This window comes from Pristis pectinata, chromosome 14 (assembly GCF_009764475.1).
Source record: "Pristis pectinata isolate sPriPec2 chromosome 14, sPriPec2.1.pri, whole genome shotgun sequence".
Lineage (NCBI taxonomy): Eukaryota > Metazoa > Chordata > Chondrichthyes > Rhinopristiformes > Pristidae > Pristis > Pristis pectinata.
In genome coordinates, this window is record NC_067418.1 from 28,891,357 (window position 1) to 28,912,771 (window position 21,415).

At 41.7% G+C, this 21,415-nt stretch overlaps 1 protein-coding gene, 1 long non-coding RNA gene and 1 other non-coding gene across 3 annotated transcripts in view; 1 reads left to right on the forward strand and 2 right to left on the reverse strand.

The window, feature by feature from the left end:
- Positions 1-10,647: 10,647 nt before the first annotated feature.
- LOC127577855 (uncharacterized) lies at positions 10,648-16,504 on the reverse strand. Its single transcript, XR_007957450.1, has 5 exons — positions 16,416-16,504; positions 15,857-15,947; positions 15,165-15,217; positions 11,726-11,797; positions 10,648-11,102 (listed from the first exon to the last, which is right to left on the reverse strand). It is a non-coding gene; the product is annotated as an uncharacterized LOC127577855 (long non-coding RNA).
- On the reverse strand, positions 15,469-15,553 carry LOC127578027 (small nucleolar RNA SNORD35). The gene has a single exon (XR_007957472.1). It is a non-coding gene; the product is annotated as a small nucleolar RNA SNORD35 (small nucleolar RNA).
- A 96-nt stretch (positions 16,505-16,600) lies between the features above and the next one.
- LOC127577833 (protein RIC-3-like) overlaps positions 16,601-21,415 on the forward strand; it is a 31,756-nt gene continuing 26,941 nt past the window's right edge. Inside the window, exon 1 of the mRNA XM_052029434.1 lies at positions 16,601-16,776. Coding sequence (XP_051885394.1) covers positions 16,656-16,776 — 121 coding nt within the window. The 5' untranslated portion in view covers positions 16,601-16,655. The remainder of the gene's footprint in view (positions 16,777-21,415) is intronic.

The following is a 21,415-nucleotide window of genomic DNA, read 5'->3' on the forward strand; positions in this document are numbered from 1 at the left end:
TTCCCCTATGTAGGGAATACTATGGCTGATTTGTACACACATATCTATGTGATAATGATCAGATCATTTGTTTTTCTAATGTTTAATGAGAGATAAAAGTTGATCAGGTTAGTAGGCCATCTCCCAGATAGCTCCTATGGTCTTCTTCAAAATACAGTCAACATCTAGCAGCAGTTTTTCTGGTTTATAATCAACCATGTCACCTGAGCAGTCCCATATATTCCATTGTACCTGGAAGATATCCACCCAGCTGAAGCCTATGCTGGCAGTCACTCTCCAAAGGGGAAGCCCAATGTGTTCAGGGACTCTCCTACAGGATTTTTGATGCAGACTGTCATGGTTCTAACTGGAGTCCTGAGGCAATTTGCTTGTATTTCTTGCAATTTAGTGCACTGCATTCAGTGCTCACAATATGGTCTCCTCTACAATGGAGAAACCAAACACGGGTGGGATGACCGCTTCGCAGAAAACCTCTGCTCAGTTTGCATGGGTGAACCCTAAGCTTCCTGTGTCTGTCATTTTAATTCTCCACCCCACTTCCATTTTGACCACTGTCTTTGGCCACTCATATTGTTCCAACAAAACCAAGGTAAGCTTCAACAACAGCATCTCATCTTCTGACTGAGAGCATTAAAGTCCTTCAGACTCAATGTTGAATTCAATAAATTTCAAATAACTTTCCTTTCCCGTTTGTTTCTGATGGAAGGGCATCAACCTGTAAAATTATCTCAGTTGTCTCTCTACAAACGCTGCCTGTCCTGTTGAGTATTTCCAGCATTCTCTTTTACTTCAAAAGGCCAACCACTGCTGTGCTTTGTATCCCACAGTTCAAGCAGTTCTTTTTTCTCTCATTGGTCCTCATTCATCTCCTATTTACATCTCCTCCAAAAAGATCAGCTGCTACAAACAAGCCTTCACCACTATCATTCAGCCAGAACCACCAGCTTTCGTGTCACTTTATCTCTCGTGGTCTCGATGTTCCCTATGTTCTCTCCATCTCACCCAATTTAAGACACGTTCCTTTTCTAACTTATCCTACATCTGATAAAAGGTCATTGCTTTGAAACGTCTTCACTCTGGACTTGTATTCCTGCTCTCCAGTCATTGGTCTATCACAATTTATACACATGTGGGCATGATGCAGATACCTCCAGACCTCACATGGTGTGTAAAAGCAGATTGTCAGTTGTGACTGGACTGCTAGAATAGATGAAGAGGGCATTTCTTCTGAACTCTTCTCAGTCCAGCATAAGTAGCCAATTCAAAGTAAGACAATGCTAATCTAAGTATATATGTTTCAATAATGAGAATTAAAATTCTGGATAGCTTTACCTTACACAACTGTACCTACAGTTATCACTTTGCTACTTACTTATTACTTTTAGGTTTTTCTGCAAATGTTTAGCCAACACATGGTCATGAATAGATTAAAGAAGACTTTACATTGACATTTACTTGACCGCAAGGAACAAGTTCAAAGATTTGACTGGGAAATTATAGGTAGCAGATATTCTTCATTCGTGTACATTTGTATGTTTAAATGGTTTGGTTAAAACAACATTACAGAAATTATTGTGAATTCTTTTCTCATTCCATTTAACCAAATCTTGCTCAGATGCAATCCAGCCCTTCATCCTGGAAAATCAGTAGGTTACACTATTTAGTCTCAATGTTATTTTCTGTTTGTTACTGCATTCAATTGGTCTAACTGTTATTTCTTTCAAGGTTCTGCAATTTCAGTTTATGTGGCTGAATAACAATATGACCTGAGAGTTAACACATCAATTAGTTGCTAGTAATCAGTTTAAGCGTATACATTCACAACTGACACGACAAACCAATCATGTGACTTTTGGCATTGTAATAGATCAACCAATTACAATCAAATGGTCATGAATACTTGAAGAACTTTCAGAAGTGGCATTGAAGAATCATGAAAAATTGTAAGGAAAAGGCACAAAAATAATCACGTTGTTTTCTTTGTTTGAAACAACATGTAAATGCTTGTTAGGTAACAGAAAATACTTTGTGTCTGTGTAACCAAACCCTGAATGAATCTTCAGGAGAAATGAAGAAAGCTTTTAACATTCCTGAGTGGATTCTCAATCAGACTGTCTTGTGTGCTGAACTTGTTCCCTACTAAAATTTCAAAAGGAGATCACAGATGTATTGCATTAATATTGGTTATGATAAAAATCACAAGTGATGGTTTTGGTTAATCAGTCAGTGTGTCACAGAATACTGATCACCAACATAAATATAAGATATATTGAATTCCGCCTATACATCAAAAGTCTGTCATAAAGATTATTAATCAATGGTGGCTCCATACCCCAACCCCAATAAATAGAAATTAGAACAGTTGGTGCATTAGAAGCCATTTCCAATAAATCACATTCAAATGATGGGTTTGAAAATAGGATGGAAGAATATTTTGTTTCTGAATGACCATAATAATGACGTGAAATAATCACCGGCAAGTATTCGTTGATCTTAAAGTGGACACTGGTAAGGACACGAAATCTTAAAGAAACAAAGATATGTGCATGTTAACATCAGGTGGACATAACAGTAAACATAGATATGATTCTGCCTGCTTTCCATTGTTACATTTTTTATTCTCTCACAAAATCTTGGTGTGTGGCCCAGGCATTTATTGTCCATTCCTTAACTGCCTTGAAGTGAACCACTGCAGCAGGTGGAGTGAAGGTCAACCCAGCTGTTGCAGAGGGAGGTTTAGGATTCTGACCCAGTGACAAGGAAGGAATGGTGATACGTACTGAGGTCTCAAAGCATGTGACTTGGAGGGGAACTTGCAAGTGATGTTGCTGCCTTTATCCTTTTAAATGCTATTTATTTGTTCATGGGAGGTGAACGCTGCTCACATTTACTGTTGTCCCCAAACCTGCTTGTTCTGAGGGCAACCACATTAGTGGGTCAGCAGTCATATTTTAAGTCAGATTGTCAAAGGGTAGCTTACTTCCTTCCCTAGACTGGGTTTTATGATACTGGTATTTTCATGGTTATGGTCACCATAATTATATATTTATTTAGTTACTTGAATTTAAACTTCCCATCTGCCTTGTTGAGATTTGATCTGGTGAGCTCATGTTTGCAGATGTAGGCCTGGATATCGGTGCAGTAATTTAACCATTACGCTTCCCCGCCTACAAGGAAAGCAGGCACAGGTGCTATTGAAGAAACCTGGATGAATTGATGCACTGAATTTTGTGATGGTGCACTCTGCAGCTCCCCTAAAAGAGGGAGTGAATATTTTTGGTGATGAAAGTGATGCATTGGGGCTGCTTGTGCTGGATGCTCATAGAGTTGTACAGCACATTGTACAACCCCTAATCAATGAAGGTGTCGGGCTTTCTGAGTGTTGCTGCAGTTGCATTCATCTAGGCCAGTTGAGAGGACTTCATCATACACCTGACTTGTGCTTTATAGACGGCAGACATATAGGAAGTGAATCCTACTGTAGAATACTCTGTTTCCGACCTACCTGTGTAGCCAGTGCATTAATACTGCTGCTTCAGCTAAGCATCTGGTCAATGGTGAACAGTTGGTGGTACGGGCAGTCCCTGAGTTGCTACTGGGTTCTGTTCCTGAAAATTGTTCCATATTGTTCGTAGGTCAGAAATTGTGCGGGAGAGGATCATAGAAACAGCCTGTGACGGGAGAGCGAGCAGGCATGGGAAGAGAAGCTGCCAGCCAGCCTCACTGATCTGGTGAGTGAGTGAGTGAGTCTGCTCAGCGCTTCCAGCTCTGCTCAAGCTTGACCCAGCCCCCTGATTGTTGTGGCTTGTGGGGGGGACAGGGGCTTGGGGTGGGGAGAGAAGGCATGCAGAAGTGGACCATTCACACCCAGCAGAAGATGCCTGCGGCTCCGCAGCAGCCAGCAAAGCCGTCCCCATCCACCTGGCTGATCTCCCACATGCTTGTACCTATGTATGGGGTGTCCATAAATTGAGAGTTCATAACTCAGGGAGGACTATCATGAGGAGGTATCAGGATAAGGTCACATGTTTGTTGGCATGAACATTACTTGTTATGTCTCATGTTTTGTCTTAATGATATCTGGACTGTTGCATGTGCATGAAGACTGCTTTGTCATTGGGTAATATGAATAGAATTGAAGAGTAAACATCTCCATTTTAATCTTGTTTTGGAATGACATTCATTAATTGGAGATAGTTGGGATTAAGAACACTGCCCCAAAGAGATCAGATCCCAAAGAGGCCTCCTCACCAGTATTCAGCTCTTTTCTCCATCAGACTGGAAATTCAAAGTAGGCTTTAGTTCAGGTAATATGGATGTGTTGCTATAAGCTTCAGACTTGGTCTTTCAACACTCAAGTGCTTGTTGACCCAATCTAATAAATAGATTTGAAAGGGGAAAACCATGCTGAAATAAGTTTTCAGTAGCAAGTCTATTTTCATATGAGCATTGCCCTTTGAAGAGGCTATGTAATTTTGTGCTACACTACCCTGAATAGTTCAATTAAAATGGCATTCTCCTAAGGGTAGGACAGAACCACTTTCTGTCTTATTTCCCAATGTAGCATATGCTCCTGACATTTCAAAAAATACCTTTTTGGTCCAAGATGTGTATATCCCAATGGATAAACCCTGTGATATTTCTTTTCTGACACATTGTTTGAAATGAAGTGAAGGCATCTCTAAATCCCATGCAGTTTCCAGTTCTCCAGCCTGTTGTTTTGTTATGCATCGTCAAAATTTAACGAGTAGGCTAAAGAACCCACTCCCTGCATGTTTGTGATAAGCTCTAAATACAGCACTTTCATTGATTGCTGGAATGAAGCATTTTGTATGCAAATGAAGTATGGATTGGCAGAGCTAAAGCTACCAGGATGGAAAATAACAAACATTTACCCCTTTGAATACATTGCTTGCATAAGCTTCAAGTAACTTGGAGCTGGAAAGTGCTCTACCTAATTAAAACTTACAAATTAGGGCTGCTATTTTGTAATTGTAAATGTTACAATATAGATGAAATAAAATATATTAATACCACCGGTTTTATTCTAAATAACAATGATCATTTGAACAAGTGTTGACTACAAAAAGTCAATGTGATAAAATAGATACATCAGTACATAAATCTAATGTTAAGGAATGAACAATTTTGTACATATGCGCTATGTTAATTGTCCACCAATTCTATTTGCCTGTCACTTAATTGGCAATTCTTTTAGATGCTTCCGGGCTCCAATATCATTCCTGTCATAGTGCTCACTTTACACAAACACTGGTGTAATATTGCTTCATTTGGTGACATACTTTGCAATGTCATCCAGAAGAATGATAGTGAAAATTTCTACATGTAAGCCTAAACAATGAATGTGAGCAATGCCTCGTCCTTTAGGTGTGCTCTGAAACTAACTGCCTCTTTTAGCCAAACAGTTCCAATAGCTTAAACATTGACAATGTGGAAAATTGCCCAAGTATGTCTTGTCCTTGGGACATCTAATCCAGCTCTTGGTGTCCTATCACTCTACTCTCAAATCATCAGCTTTATACTGGAAGATGTGCGTACTCCTATTAATTGATACTTAGATTCTGACAGGACAGTATGACAAAAAAAATGAATGATCCAACAACTGCACAAATGAAACTCTAAGTCTGGCATTCTATCAACTACCACTTTTGAACATTGAATTTAATGTTGCTAAAGCTATTATGTATTATATAGTCCAACTATCCGATATAGACACCAAAGCAAATTTCAATAGGTCAACCCATCACTATTAATAGGTGTTCCCAGAGCTGGTCAAATTTTAAATATCATTGAGGGAAAAAGCCCAACAAGGTGTGGTGTGTTAACCAGATGTTTTATAAAGATTCTCTTCCATTTCCCAGTATTTCCTGTCCATAACAAGTGCCGCCTCAGAATCAGAAAATGCAACCCATGGCCTTTAGCTGGTACAAACTTCAAAATTAAATAATCCACCCTACTGTGCATTAACGTTTCTCATCCCAGCCTGAGAAACATATGGTGACAAATGTACATAGGAATATAAGTAGGAGTAAGAGTAGCTCATACAACCCTTTGAGCCTACTCTGCCATTCATCAAGATCAAGGCTGATTCCTCAGCACCATCACTATTATCCCAAGATGCCGTGATTCCGTTAATGCCCAGAAACTATCAAGTTTCCATTGCCATCCAGCACAGAGAATAGAAAAGTTTCACTGACCTCCGAAGAAATTTCTCACCTTAGTCTTAAGTGACCTTCCTCTTATTCCTAAACTCTTTTCCTGGTTCCTAGGTTCCTCAATCAGGGTTTCATCATCCCTCGTTTAGCCTGTCAAGCCCTTAAGAATTTTGGGCTTCCAATGAGATATCCTCTCATTCAATCTATGATAAACCTGCCTTCCCTGGAACCAGTTTAGTGAATGTTCAATGACAAGAACATCCTTTTAGGAGAGGACACCTAAACTGTACACTTTACTCAGAAGCAGTTTCACCAAGGCCAATGAGAAATTATCAAAAGCCTTTGGGAAATCCAATACTCCATATCCACTGGTTCCCTTATCTCTTCTACAAGGCATTCTCGAAGAACTCCAACAGATTAGTGACACATTAATCCATGTTTACTTTGCACTATCTTATTATTCTTTAAGATGTTTTGTAATTATATCCTTTGTTATAGATTCCAGCATTTTCCCTACCAGGTAGTTCCTAGTTCAGCATCTACAGAACCTTAGAGACAGTGGATACTCTGTCTGTCTTTCAAAACAACCCCTTTCAAAATTCTGGGATGCGGATCAGGTCCTTGGGATTAATTTGCCTTTAGTCTCAATAATTTCTCTAGTTCTTTTTGTTGAAAAATTTGGTTTCTTCAGTTCTTCATTCTCATGGACCCTGGATTCTCTAATCTAGCTAAATTTTGTGCATCTTCTGCAGCTGATTAATTCCTCTGTCATTTCCACACTTCCCATTACAAATTGTTTTGCAAGGGCCCCAGACTTATCCTCAATAGTCTTATGTACCAATGAATGCTCGTAACAGTCTATTTTTAACATTTGTTACCAGTATGCACATATTCTATTTTATCAATCTTTATCAATGACTTGGTCCCCTTCTGTCATGTTCTAAATGCTCCCAATCCTCGGGCTTATTGTGATTTCTGGCAATCGCACAAGCCTTTTGATTTAATATTGCCTTTAATTTTACCATCCATGAATTTCCTTTTGTGTTTTTGTGCCTTTAACAGCAACAGGAGATGGTGATTAATTTGAACTGTGGGGCAGAGGCAAAATTTAAACTCATTCTCAAAAATAAATGCTTTGTGCCAGGAAGAATTAGAAGCAGTAAACTGTGACTAATAAGATATATTATGGGCCTATAAAGGGGTGTCCAATTTAACTTCCATCGTCAAATAAGAATTTTTAAAAAATCATTGAAATCTCGGCACAAAACTAAGCTAGATAACTGCTTCCATAGTTATCACCAGCTGAGACCATTCACAAACTTCCTGCAACATTTTAGTGACCCATGTCAGGCAGGAAAGACAACTGTACGGCTCCAACATCAAGACAGAACAATTAACTTGGTTGTCATCCATCTGGAACTGTATACACATACACTTTCTCCACCTCCAGCAGTTGCTCGTGGGTAAAACAACAGTTGATAAATGAGAGTCTTTTAAGAGTTAGTAAGAATTCAGGGCCAGCATGTTCCAGGTAGGGTGAAAAGCAAAGATGGCAATATTAGGGAACCTTGGAATGCAAAGGATATTGAAGGGCTGACCAGGGGAAAAAAAGTAAACGTATGGCTGGTATAGGATACTGGGATCAAGGGAATCTCTTAAAGAATGTAATGTGTAGGAGAGAATTTAAGAAAGAAATGATGAAGGCAAATAGGGACCATGAAATAGCCTTGGCAAGTTAGATTGAGGAGAATCCCAAGACCTTCTACAAGTATCTCGGGGCAAGTGCACATATTGGTAAATTGGTTTATTATTGTCACATGTACCAAGGTACAATGAAAAACTTTGTTTTGCATGCCATCCATACAGATCATTTCATTACAACAGTGCATTGAGATAGTACAAGGGAAAACAATAATAGAATGCAGAATAGTGTTACAATTACAGAGAAAGTGCAGTGCAAGCAGACAATAAGGGGCAAGGCCACAAGGTAGATTGTGAGGTCAAGAGTCCATCTTGTTGTACAAGGGGACTGTTCAATAGTCCTTTAACAGTGGGATAGAAGCTGTCCTCAAGCCTGGTAGCACTTGCCTTCAGGGTTTTGTTTTTCTGCCCAATTTGGGGGGGATGGGGTCTTTGATTATGCTGGCTGCTTTTACTGAGGCAGCAAGAAATGTAGACAAGAGTCCATGAAGAGGAGGCTGGTTTCTGTGATGTGCTGAGTGTGTCCACAACTCTGCAGTTTTTTGCAGTCTCGGGCAGAGCAGTTGCCCTACAAAGCTGTGATGTATCCAGATAGGATGCTTTCTATGGTGCATTGATAAAAATTGGTGAGGGTCAAAGGGGACACACTAAAGTTCTTTAGTCCTCTCAGGAAGAAGAGGTGCTGGTATGCTTTCTTGGCCAAGGCATCTACATGGTTGGACCAGGACAGGCTATCGGTAATGTTCACTCCTAGGAACTTGAAGCTTTCAACCCTCTCGACCTCAGCACCGTTGATGTAAACAGGAGCGCGTGCACTGCCCCTCTTTCTGAAGTCAATGACCAGCTGCTGACATTGAGGGAAAGGTTGTTGTCATGACAGCATGCCACTAGGCTACCTCCTTCCTGCACTTCAATTCATCATTTGCAATTCAGCCCACTACAGTGGTGTCATTTGCAAACTTGTAGACGGGGTTGGAACATAATCTGGCCACGCAGTTGTGAGTGCATAGGGACTAAAGTTTGGGGTTGAGGAAACAGCCTTGTGGGGGGCATCAGTGTTGAGGATAATCGTGACAGAGGTGTTACTGCCTCTCCTTATTGATTCCGGTCTGTTGGTCAGGAAGTCAAGGATTCAGTTGCAAAGGGAAATGTTGAGTCCCAGGTCTAAGGGTTTGGAGATGAGCTGATTTTGATTATGGTATCAAAGGCAGAGCTGTAGTCAATAAACAATGGTCTAATGTAGGTGTTTACTATCCAGATGCTCTGGAGATGAATGTAGGTCCAGGGAGATGGCATCCACAATGGACCTATTTCAACAGTAGGTGAACTGTAGTGGGAGTGGGTTGACTGGGACCAAACAGGGAAGGAGAGTAGAGATAATCAATGTGTGGAGCTAGTCAACATCCTGAATACTCAACTTTATTCACCAAGGACACAAAAGAGAGTGAATTCAGGAAGGGGTACAAGAATAATCTGGAGCAGCTCTGTATGATGGTGTTAAGTGCTTATAGAATGCACAAGTGTTAATAAATCCCAAGGGCTGGATGAGATCTATCCCAAGTGCAAAGCAAGGGCTACGATAACTGGGGCCCCAATGGAGTACCAGAAAACTGAAGGATAGCTAAAGTTATACCTTTAAAGAGTAGCATAGAAACAGAAAAACTACAGCACAATTCAGGCCCTTCAGCCCACAAAGCTGCACTGAACTTGTCCCTGCCCTAGCAGTGATAAGCTAGGTAACTGCTGGCCAATGAGTCCATCACCAGTGGTAGGGAAGTTATTGGAGAAATCCCAAAGGGATAGTCAACATGGCTTTGTGCAGGGGAAATCTAATGTCACTAAATTTGGAGGTTTTTTTTTGAGGTAGCTGATTAGATCAACAATGGTAGGGCAATAGACACAGATGTCATCTAAGTGGACTTTAAGGCAGTTAACAAGGTCCCATACAGTAGGCTGGGACAGGCTCAAGGTGAGCTTTTGGATGCAAATTGGCTTGGTGATGGGAGGTAGAGTGTAGTGGTGGAAGGATGCTTTTCTGATTAGAAGTCTGATTAGTGGTGCACTACAGTGATCAGTCCTGGGACCCTTGTTGTTTGTGATACACATCAATGATGTGGATGTGAATGTAGGAGGTATGATTAGTAAATCTGAAGATAAAATGTTACTGGTGTGGTGGATAGTGAGGGAAGCTAGAGGATATAGATGGAAAGGTGAACAGAGCAAAGGCAAGGTGCTGTACTTTGGGAAGTTAAAGGTAGGACATACACAACCTTAGGGTTCAAGTTCACAATCTCCTCAAGAAGTATAGCACAGGTAGATAGGGAGGGGGACATTTGGCCAAATAGAATATAAAAACTGGAATGTTGCACTGGTTAGGCAAATCCCCTCTGAACTATACATAATTAGATAATAGTTTATGGCCTGGTTCTATTTAAAGCTTTTATTGGCAATGTCATTATTCTGGCCTAATCATGTAACTAGTTTGTATTACAGGCAAATAACTTAGAAGTACACAAAATGGCCAATATAAAAATCATGTACAATGTTCATTTGAACTGTACATTGTGACTGCTTAGATGCCAAGACATTACCTTGACACCAGAAACTAAAGTAGAACCACTAGTTCCTTGCAAAACATTCAAGAATACATGGAAATCCTCAGGAGAGAAAACATGGTACTTCACAAGAATTCCCCCTGCCTTAATGACCAAAATTACTACCATGAATTTCAGTTACTAAAGTATATACATTTGCACTAAATACACAGGCATTAAAAAAATTTTATTTACAGCATGGTAACCAGCCCTTCTGGCCCAATGAGCCCATGCCACCCATTTTAAACCCAAATTAACCTACCCATGTCTTTGGAATATGGGAGGAAACTGGAGCACCCAGAGGAAACCCACACAGACACAGGAGAATGTACAAACTCCTTACAGACAGCGAGAGGAATCAAACCCTGATCGCTGGCACTGTAATAGCATTGTGCTAAGCGCTATGCTACTGTGCCACCCTTTCAAAAAAACAATAAATTTCAATAATTTCATATTACATTGAACAGAAGGGAAGCAGAAAGTGTTAGGGATGCACAAGTCATAAACAACATTTCAAGCATCTGGGGTTGTGAGCCAAGAACAAGTTTCCAGCATATCCATTCTGGAGCCTTCAGTAGTTCCTTTGCCAACATTGAAGGATGTTTAATGATGATCCACTCAACAGACAGCTCTGGGAAGAGAAAAATGAAGGAATTAACTTAAACTTAGGCTTAAAATGTTTCCATAACATTCTGCTACAAGACTAACATTTCTATTGTGCCACCATACAATTATTTGTCATCTGCATAGGTGTTTGCTATTTCTTTCAATAAGCACAATCAAACATTTTGCTGCAAAAAACTCAAGGCCAATGCACAAATAAACAATTCATTAAGCATGAACAATGATTGAAGCAAATATTAAACAGCAAAAGGAGTTAAAGTTTAATGGGGGTGGAGGAGGGATAGATGGCAGGAAGAGAATTGGCACTACCAACTGATACAAGATGTACCACAACTGTTCAAAAAACAGGAGTATACTATAGAGCCATTCTAAGTATTATATTACAATTACCACAAAAACTAGCAGGAATAAACAGAACCAATCTCACTCAATGCATTAAAAGGTCCAAGCCAGCAACCCCATCCAGAGTCATCAGTTATTGCTATTAAGCAGTTTCATCACACTTGTTATGAAGACCATCGTGAGTATAAACATCATTTTAACTCTGGACAGAGGAAAAATATTCAGTGGAATATTTGACATGTACACAAATGCCACAGAACCTTGCACCAGTTGAACCTGGGCACTTACCTGTGAAATAATTCCTTACTTCTGCAGTGCTTAAATTAGTCCTTGCAGTGCAACACTTCAACTGGACACCAGCTGAAACAAATGCAAACATTTAACCATTAGAAAACTTAGCAACAAATTATTACTTTAAAGAGCCATTGTTTCTTAATGCCCCCACCACTGCCCTGGATAAAGACTACAAACCATTAGATCCAAGCTAAGGCATTCAGTGGCACCTGAAAATTCCAGACATCACAATCATTAGCAGTATTCCAAAGTAATAATTGTCACCCAAACACCAGTGTAATTACCAAATAAGGAGTCCAAGATCTGACTGCTGTTCAGATGAAGTGAAGGCAAACACCCAAATCACAACAATGCACAATTGAAATGAAAGCCATCTAACTTTTCCAAAGGGTTCCTCTAAATTATCATAGCATACAATAATTGCAATTTCAATTTTAACTTCTGCTTGATCACATTACTATTTCAAAACAGATGGTAAGGTGTTTGTTGAAATGGAGTGCCATTTTAAAGAACTGGAATGCAGAAAATTACTAAACAGCCCCTGAAAGCTAATTCATTCTATAGAGCAGCCCAAACCACTGATACCATATTAAATTATAAATTAAACAAAATACCTATATTTGCCCTCATACTGTTCAATACTAGTTATTTCAGCAGTGCATAAATAATGTTACAAATCCCCAAAAGAACAAGTTAAACCCTAGGACTCAAGAATTTCTATTCAGCCCAGGACTTGATTCATAACATTATTTCAAAGCAGCTGTAGATTATAGTAATATACTGCAACACCCAGAGAAGGGCACAAATGCTAACACCAAGGTCAAATTATTCATAACCATATTCAAGCAGAAGTGCTGAGATGATAATCCATTTATGCTGTCTCAAGATCAAATTGTCTGCAGGCAAGTCAATCACTCCACAAATACCAAGAATCAGGTGAGAAAACTGGATTACAGAAAAGGGTGCAGGATCAGAGAACATCCTTGCTGCAGTCCCAAGCTCCTGAAGCAGCCACTCTTCCAGCCAAGCTGTTTCAGAAGTTACTAAACTGGGATCTACGGCAAAAATTACCCAGACACACCCTGCTCACAAAAAGCAGGACAAATTCAATTACCACCTAGCCCATACTAAGTGATATGTAGTGATCAACATCAGTTATGCATGGTGCCATTGAAACTGCCATCAAACACTTACCAATCACCTATAATGATGCCCTGCTAGGTTTCACCAACCCCAATTAGCACCATGTACTTTTATACTACATATTTGCCATTGGCCCAAATATAAACCCAGGATCTATATTCCAAAGGCAGACAAGTGACTGCCTTTGCACAAAGGTGAGATTTGATGAGCAAGACTTCTGTGAAAAGAAACTTCCAAAAGGTTGGACTACACCCCAGTCAAAAGATGGCTTTGATTATTGGAGGTCAGTCATCCTAGCCACAGGGCAACTCTGCAGAGTTCCAAAGGTTTAAGTTCTAGGCCTAAACACCAGCTATTTTATCAATAACCTTTCTCCTATCACAAGGTCAGAAGTAGAAATGCGCAGTCATCTGCAAAGATTCAATCCTTTACAAATGAAGCAGTACCGCCTCACATAGTGAAGAGACAAAACCCAGTTATAACCTGAGAAGTGGCAAGTAACATTCATGCCAGTGAATAACCCTCCACCTAGATTCTGGCAGGGGAGGAGCCAAAGAGGTGGCAGTGGTCAGATGGTGGACATGGTGCAGCAAGCAACTCATCCCAGCACTAAAACCTTTTATCAACCACAAGGCACAAGCCAGGAACACAATGGAATATTCTTCACTTGTTGGATGATCTGGTTGCTGGGACTTGAGTAAAAAAAAACTGGACAGGCTGGGATTGTTTTCTCTGGAGCAAAGGAGGCCAAGGGGTGACATTATAAAGGCTTATAAAACAACAAGTGGGAAAGATGGATTGTCAATTTCTCTCTGCTCCCCCCTACTCCCAAGGTAGAGGATTATAAAACCAAAGGGCAGAGGTTCAAGGTGAGTGAAAAAAAGATTTGAAGGGAACCCAGGAGGCAAATTCCTTCTCTCTTCCACCCAACAAGTGGTAGGCATACAGAAAGCTGCTAAGAGGAAGTGGTAGATAGAGGTACAATTACAAGACTTAGAACATTTGGACACATACATGGATAGGGAAGGTTTAGAGGGATATGGGCCAAATGCAGGCAAATGGGACTGGCTCAGGAAGGCACCTTGGTCAGCAGGAATGGGTTGGACTGAAGGTACTATTTCTGCGCTGGAATTTTGAACTCCAACACAAGCATAACAATGTCGCTCAGTTAATTGGCATCCTACCTGAACCACAGCATTTCCTCCACTTGTACAGTGGCTGCAGGCATCTAAATACACTGCGGTCAGAATCTGATTTATCACTGACTTATTGTGAAATTTGTTGCCTAGAATACAACAAGACTTCCCGAACCTAACTTCTATCAGGCAGATTGGCAGACAAGGAAACATCACCACTTGCATGTCTCCCACCTCCAACCCCAACCCACCCCCGCAACACACAGACATTATCCTGATACTTTGTCACTTTTCTAAATCTGGGAGCTCCTACACAAGCAGTGTGGGAGGACTTTCATCAGGAGTGGAATGGTTTAAGGTGTATCTTCAAGAGGAATAAATGCCGGCCATGTCAACAATGTCCAGATAACAAAATCACTGACGTTTAAAGTACAGCCATGCACAAAATGAGTTAGTGCTAATCCAACTCTTCCTAAACACTAGAAAGATGCCAGCTGAAATAGATCAGCACCATGATCTTTGGACAATTTGTCAAACTGTTTAATTTAATGAGTAGCACATAGGTTAATTGAATCAAAGTTTCCTAGATACAATATCCAATCTAACAATAACCACCATCAGCTGTGTGAAAAATTGCAACACATTGACATTAAAGTCCTAAACACATCTTTAGATTCAAAACATACTCCTCACTGAATTAATAAGTTAACTTTTGTTTAATGAGATGGATTTTCCACATCTTTAAAAGGAAACCACCCAGTTAAATTGCCAGGAAACAACGTTAACAAAAAGGTGATATACTTGTAATTTAGCATTTTAAAAACAAAGTCATTGTGGACATTAAGGCAGAGTTTCAGGTGGTGAAGCACAATAATATAATCAATATCCACCAAGCTTCAACCAAATCTCTCCCACCCTCCATCTAAGCCCACTAACATGTCCCATTATATTTTCTAGCTCAGCTTTAAATACATTTTTATACAGCACTGTTTAAAAAGATGTCCCATTCCAATTTCCACAAGGAGTCTCTCCATGCACCCTTCCATGAGTGGAAACATCACTGCCTCTACTCTATCAAGCCCTCTCAGCACTTTGGATTCTGACCTAAAGACTTCTCCCCATTTACTGCACCAAATCTGAAAGACGTGATTTACCTGGCAAACTTCCATGATTTATCAAAACTTGTCAATCAGATGAAATCTGCAAACTGGGAAGCAAGTAAAAATGTTCATAAGACACACCATATTGATTTCTTAAAACTCAAAAGCTTTCAATACCCTTTTCAAAATCTGGTGGGAATAACCGTATTAATGTAGCTGTGACATAACTTTACTGCTCCGAGGAGGAAATAATCAAGCTATTTTCTACATACCCTAACGTAAACAGCAGTTTAACCGAGCTATTATTTAAAAACTATTAGGTCAACAGCTTGCAAGATAATAAAGTATTTAATTTAAAAATTGAGCAGCTATCAGCAATGCCTTAAGGCAATCTCATCACAGAAGTTATGAAGACCATCGTGAGAAAAAACATCATCACTGCTCAACGATTATCAATTCTACAGGTTCCTCCGTGGGTTTTGACATAGTACAAATCTGATGTTGGGCTATTATCTTTTATTTAAAATGTCCTTCTGAAAGGATACAGAAATAATTTCTAGGTTTAGAATATAACCAAACGTTTGAATTTTCGGTTAGGTGAGTACTGTGGCAGATGAAACTCAAGTTGACCATCTTCAAAAGCAGGGATATTATTCAAAATTTCATTTTTTTTTAAAATCACACACAAATGAAGTTAATCACAAAGTACCCCAGAAAAACCAGTAACGACTTTTAGACACACTTACAGGAGCCTGGCTCAGCCACGTGGAGTGGAAGGGCGAGCACTCGGGCCCCTCTCCGTCCCAGCAGCGCCATCTCCCGAGAAACCCCAACAACCTGCAACGTGAAGGCCCCACCGGTCACCCGACACCATCCTAGTGTCAAATGCCCCTCGGCGCCACGATCCCCGATCCATCACAGCGTGATCTCCCCGAGGACAAGCACAGGAGTCGGGTAGAAGGGACGGAAAGGGGGGGGGGGGGGGGAGGAGGAGTGAAGAACCCCGAGTGGACGGAGAGACGCGGAGGGCAGGGCTGGACACCACCCGGGACACTCTCCTCCCACCCCCACCCGGCAAAACCACCCCAACACCGGGAGTCCCCCCTCCCCATACCGTGGGTGGCTGGGACATCACTTAGGCACCCCACCCCACCGGTCTCGGTCACCACCACCCCACACACCGGCCTGGTTACCCTCCGAGACCCCCCCCCCCGCAACCCACCCCGGGACCCCCACCGTGGGTGGCCGGGACACCATCCAGACCACCCCACCAGCCCCGGTCACCCCCACCGGGTTTAACCAAACCTTCCGCGGCGGGAGTGGGCAGGGCCGGGCCAGGCCCCAGCCGACGGGCCCGGCTCCATCACAACCCACAACCACTGCTCCCAGTGCCGTCCCGAGAGAGGAAAAGACCTACTTCCCCTTCCGGATCCCTATTTATTTCCGGGCAGACCGGAAGCGTCCCTCACGTGGTGTGGGAGGCCCCTCCTCCCACCGGGACGGTGGTCGGTGCCGTCGGCCTTTGGCTGCCGCCCCGCTGCGGCTATGGGCGCCTCGGCCTTCCAGAAGGTGGCCCTGATTTCCTGCGTTGTGGTCTGCTGCTCCGTCATCTTCCCCAGAGTCTTCGTTTTCCGACCGGTGAAGGAGCAGTCTCGGCCGCAGGAGGGTAAGGATGGGGGGGGGGGAGAGGCGGGTTTCCGTCTGCCCGACCCCGTCCATCCCCTCCCCCGTCCATCCCCTCCCCCGTCCATCCCCTCCCCCGTCCATCCCCTCCCCCGTCCATCCCATCCCCTCCCCCCCGTCCATCCCCTCCCCCGTCCATCCCCTCCCCTCCCCCACCTCCCCTCCCCCACCTCCCCTCCATCACCTTCCATCCTCTCCCCTCCATCACCTCCCCTCCCCTCCCCCTGACCCCCTCCATCTCCTCCCCTCCCATCCTCTCCCCTCCCCCTGACCCCCTCCATCCCCTCCCCTCCCATCCTCTCCCCTCCATCCCCTTCCCTCCCCCTGACCCCCTCCATCCCCTCCCCTCCCCCTGACCCCCTCCATCCCCTCCCCTCCCCCACCTCCCCTCCATCACCTTCCATCCTCTCCCCTCCATCCCCTCCCCTCCATCCCCTCCCCTCCATCCCCTCCCCTCCATCCCCTCCCCGACCCTCACCTCCCCTCCATCCCCTCACCTCCCCTCACCTCCCCTCCCCTCCATCTCCTACCTTCCATCACCTCCCCTCCATCACCTTCCCTGTCCTCCATCATCTGCCCTCCATCACATCACCTCCCCACCCCAACATCCCCTCCCCTCCATCCCCTCCCCTCCATCCTCCCTACCTCTCCCTGCCATCCCCTCCCCTCCATCCTCCCGCCATCCCCCCACCATCCCCTTCCCTCCGCCACTCCATTTGTTCTCGAACAAACCTGCACAACCCTAATCACTACCTCAATATAGCAACACGATGACCCCTTTGCACTTCAGTGGACTTTGTATATTTTGTTCTAATTTTGTTCTTTCTTGTATAATTTATATTGTTCATTTATGCTTTTTTTTTGTGAATGTTGTGTATCTGATGCTATGTGTCTGTGATGCTGCTGCAACTAAGTTTTTCATTGCACCTGTATATACATATATTTATGCATATGACAATAAACTTGACTTTGACTTTGTTGTTCCCCATCGGCACCCCTCCCACTCCTCCCAACTTCACTCATGTGTTGCCCTGATTGCATCCAGGGCTGTCCTTCTCGAATAAAAGTTTATTTGTACAACCTTCATGTTTTGTTTGCTTTTTCATCATTTTCCTCATATTTCCCCTATGCTATGGCCTGGCATCTGTGTTTTAATTTTACCACCTCATTTTAAGTTAGACCTGTATTTAAAAGGATTTTTTAAAAATTGTTTTTAGTTTCGACACTTGATTTAACAGCTTGAAAGTTAATATATTGCTGTACCGGTCTTCCATGTTAAGCCTAGTAAGAGAATTTGCAAGGTAAAATATTGAAAATGCCTTCAAAAGTTGTTGACCCCTTTTAACATTTACTAGCTGAATAGACAGATAACTTCAAAGCTGCATATTTCTTTAAATTTTAAGACAACAGTTTGTACTAGACTAAATACAAATATGCTGTGACAGGAGAAGCGTACTTGCGAATCTTAAAAACCAGCAACTGCTAGTCAGAAGATCTTACTCAAAAAATGAATTTGATGTATAATTAATTCCTGTATTCATATGGAGGTAACTGCACAGTTGTAAGGCAACACAAACTGCATTGTTTTTAATACAATGTAAATATTTCTGCACATGCTGTAACTTGGCCTGTAGAATGGGGGAATCACAAGTACCTTTACTAAAGTAATACTTTAATGCTTTTCCCAACGGATTAACTTGAAAACATTTTATCTCCTTCCAGATCATTGACATCCTTTTAGAGATGATTTTGATATTCAATATTTGTAAAGGGGGAACATTGCAGTTTTTAAAAAAATAAAATTTTGTGGTGTTGTGAACAGTTTCAGTGCTGACATACTAAAAAAATTAGAATGGCATGTTCAAAAATACTTCCATTCACCTGGGTAATGTTGACCACTTTGGTCTGTTATATTTTTGTATCTTTCAATGAAATATTTCTAACACTTAGGATGGTTTCCTTACCTGCATCACCTAAAATGGGAAAAAGTACTGAAGATCTCAAGGTAATTGTATTGAAAGTTAAAATATGTCCCCCAAGGTGTTGGGGTGGGGGGGGGGTGGGTGGGTGGGTGGGAAATGACATCAGTAGAAATAAATACTCTCTCATTTCTGAAACCCTTAAACTCATTTAGTAAGGATCTTTTAATATAAGAATACAAAAACGAGGAGCAGGAGTAGCTCACCAGGCTCCTCAAGCATGCCCTGCCATTCAATATGATAGTGACCAGATTTAACCTCCACAAGCCTCTGGGGCAGAGAATTCCAGAGAGAGAAGAAATATCTATGAACTGCAGTGTAAATGACTGGCCCCTTGTAACTATGTCCCCTTGTTCAAGATTCCCACCCTTTCAATAGTGTCGTTATAACAGCCCAGATTTTGCTAGCCCAGTCTTCTCGACTGTAATGAACACATCATCTTCCTATGACTTAACTGGTCTGAACACAGAGGCCCAGTTTTACTGATCTGAAGCCACCAGGACTTAAGCGGGCAGTCTCCATGGTGGCAGGACCTCCTCTGGCAGAGGGAAACACTATGCCTAAAATACACCTGATGGGTTTGAATACTAGGAAAGCAACAATACTCCCTTTTTCAACCTCTGACCCTCCAAAGCTTTCCTGGCGGTTGAAAAACAAACCTGTGAGGGATTTTTAGTAGCTTTTAAACATCACTATACATGTTAAAATGTTTCTTAATGTCAATATTGAAGGAATTAAGATAACTTATTAAAAATTACAAAATCAACTTCAAAAGCATCTACAAACGTATTACTAATTAACATTAAACTAAAAAGAAATACTTAAAACTAGTAGTTTGCCTTCACTTTTGCTTTTTAGCTGAAGCCCAACAATAGTGTTAAAATCAGGGTTGTCTTGGAACTTGCACCGGATCTTATCCAGTACAGGATACAAAGAGATTTTTCTTTTTCCATGTGGAGTTCAGGGGTGGAAGGGACTAATGGATACAGCCTTCAGAGGTTCAAGACTTGATATTGCTTGAACAGCTAAATGCTAGTAGTTACATTCAGAATTGATAGCATTACCCAGAGAGATCCAGCCCAGTATGTGAGAGGAAAATTAATAATTAGAGAAGAATGCATGTATATTAAAAAAAAATGTTCACTAATAAGTGATCAAGACCTTACAGGAAGCAGTACAACATGTCAAGCTAGTTTGCACTATTTGGATAACTCAACACCAAATTTAGAAATTGTTCTTGGATCATAATTTGTACTCTAAGTCATTTTACCATTATGTACAGATTGGTTTCTCATACCATTTTACATGCTGATCACCCTCTCTTGCAATGCTCTTAGACATCTGTACAACCTGAATGCTTGTCCTCAATGCTGTAACACACACATTCACGTTGTAAGTTATTCTTGAAAACATTGCTATTCAAAGTTCTGCGAAATAAATAATCTTATTGCACAATGCACATCCCCTGCAGAGTGCCCACTTTGCCCATGTTGAATGTGATCCTGTGAGTTTGGATATCTAAAATGACTATTTTGCTTAGAAGTAGAAGAGAAGGTGACACATAACAAAGCACATAACAAGAACTGGAGAAGGGTTCAAAACTGGAACATAGAACAGTACAGCACAGGAATAGACCCTCTGCTGACTATGATGCCAATTAAAAATAATCCCATCCGTCTTCACATGGTCTATATTCCTCCATTCCCTGTCCATGTGTCTGTCTAAATGCCTCTTAAACATTGCTGTCATATTTACTTCCATCTACCTCCCCTGGCAATGTGTGGAAGGGACATAACACTGCTCGTGTAAAAAGTACTTGCCTTGTAAATCTCCTTTAAAATTCCCCCTCTTACCTTAGAGTTATGCCCTCCAGTACTTGTCATTTTCACTCTGGGAAAAAGACTCTGATTATCAACCCTATCCATGCCTCTCGTAATTTTATGCACTTCTGTCAGGTTGCCCCTCAGCCTCCGATGCATGAGAGAAAATAATCTAGGTTTGTGCAACCTTTCCTAATAGTTAATACTCTCTAATCCAGACAGCATCCTGCTGACCTTCTTCTGCACACTCTCCAGACCCTAACCAAAGCTTTATACAGCTGCGACGTGACTTGCCAATTTTTATACTCAGTGCCCCAATGGATTAAGGCAAAAATGCCATAAGCCTTCTTTACTACCCTATCTGCTTGTGTTGCTACTTTAGGGGAGCTATGAACTTGCACTCCAAGATCTTCACATCAACACTCTAAGGGCCCATCTATTTACTGCATGCTTTCCTCTTACATTTGACCTCCCAAAGTGCAACATCTCACACTTGTCCAAAATAAACTTCATTTGCCATTTCTTCACTTATATTACCAATTGATCTATATCCTACTCTATCCTTTGACAACCTTCCTCACTATCCACAGTTCTGCCAACTTTTGTGTCGTCTGAAAAGTTACCAATCAGCCCACCTACATTTTCATCCAAATCATTTATATCACAACAGAGGTGCCAGCACTGATCAGCATTGAACTGTAGATTATAAAGTGCCTTGAAGATCAAAGTTGCATCAAAGGAATGGAGCAAAGTGAATTGGAGCCTTTCATACCCCACCACCTCAAGCTGAGGAATTAAACCACCTTTCTTCACCTACTCGATT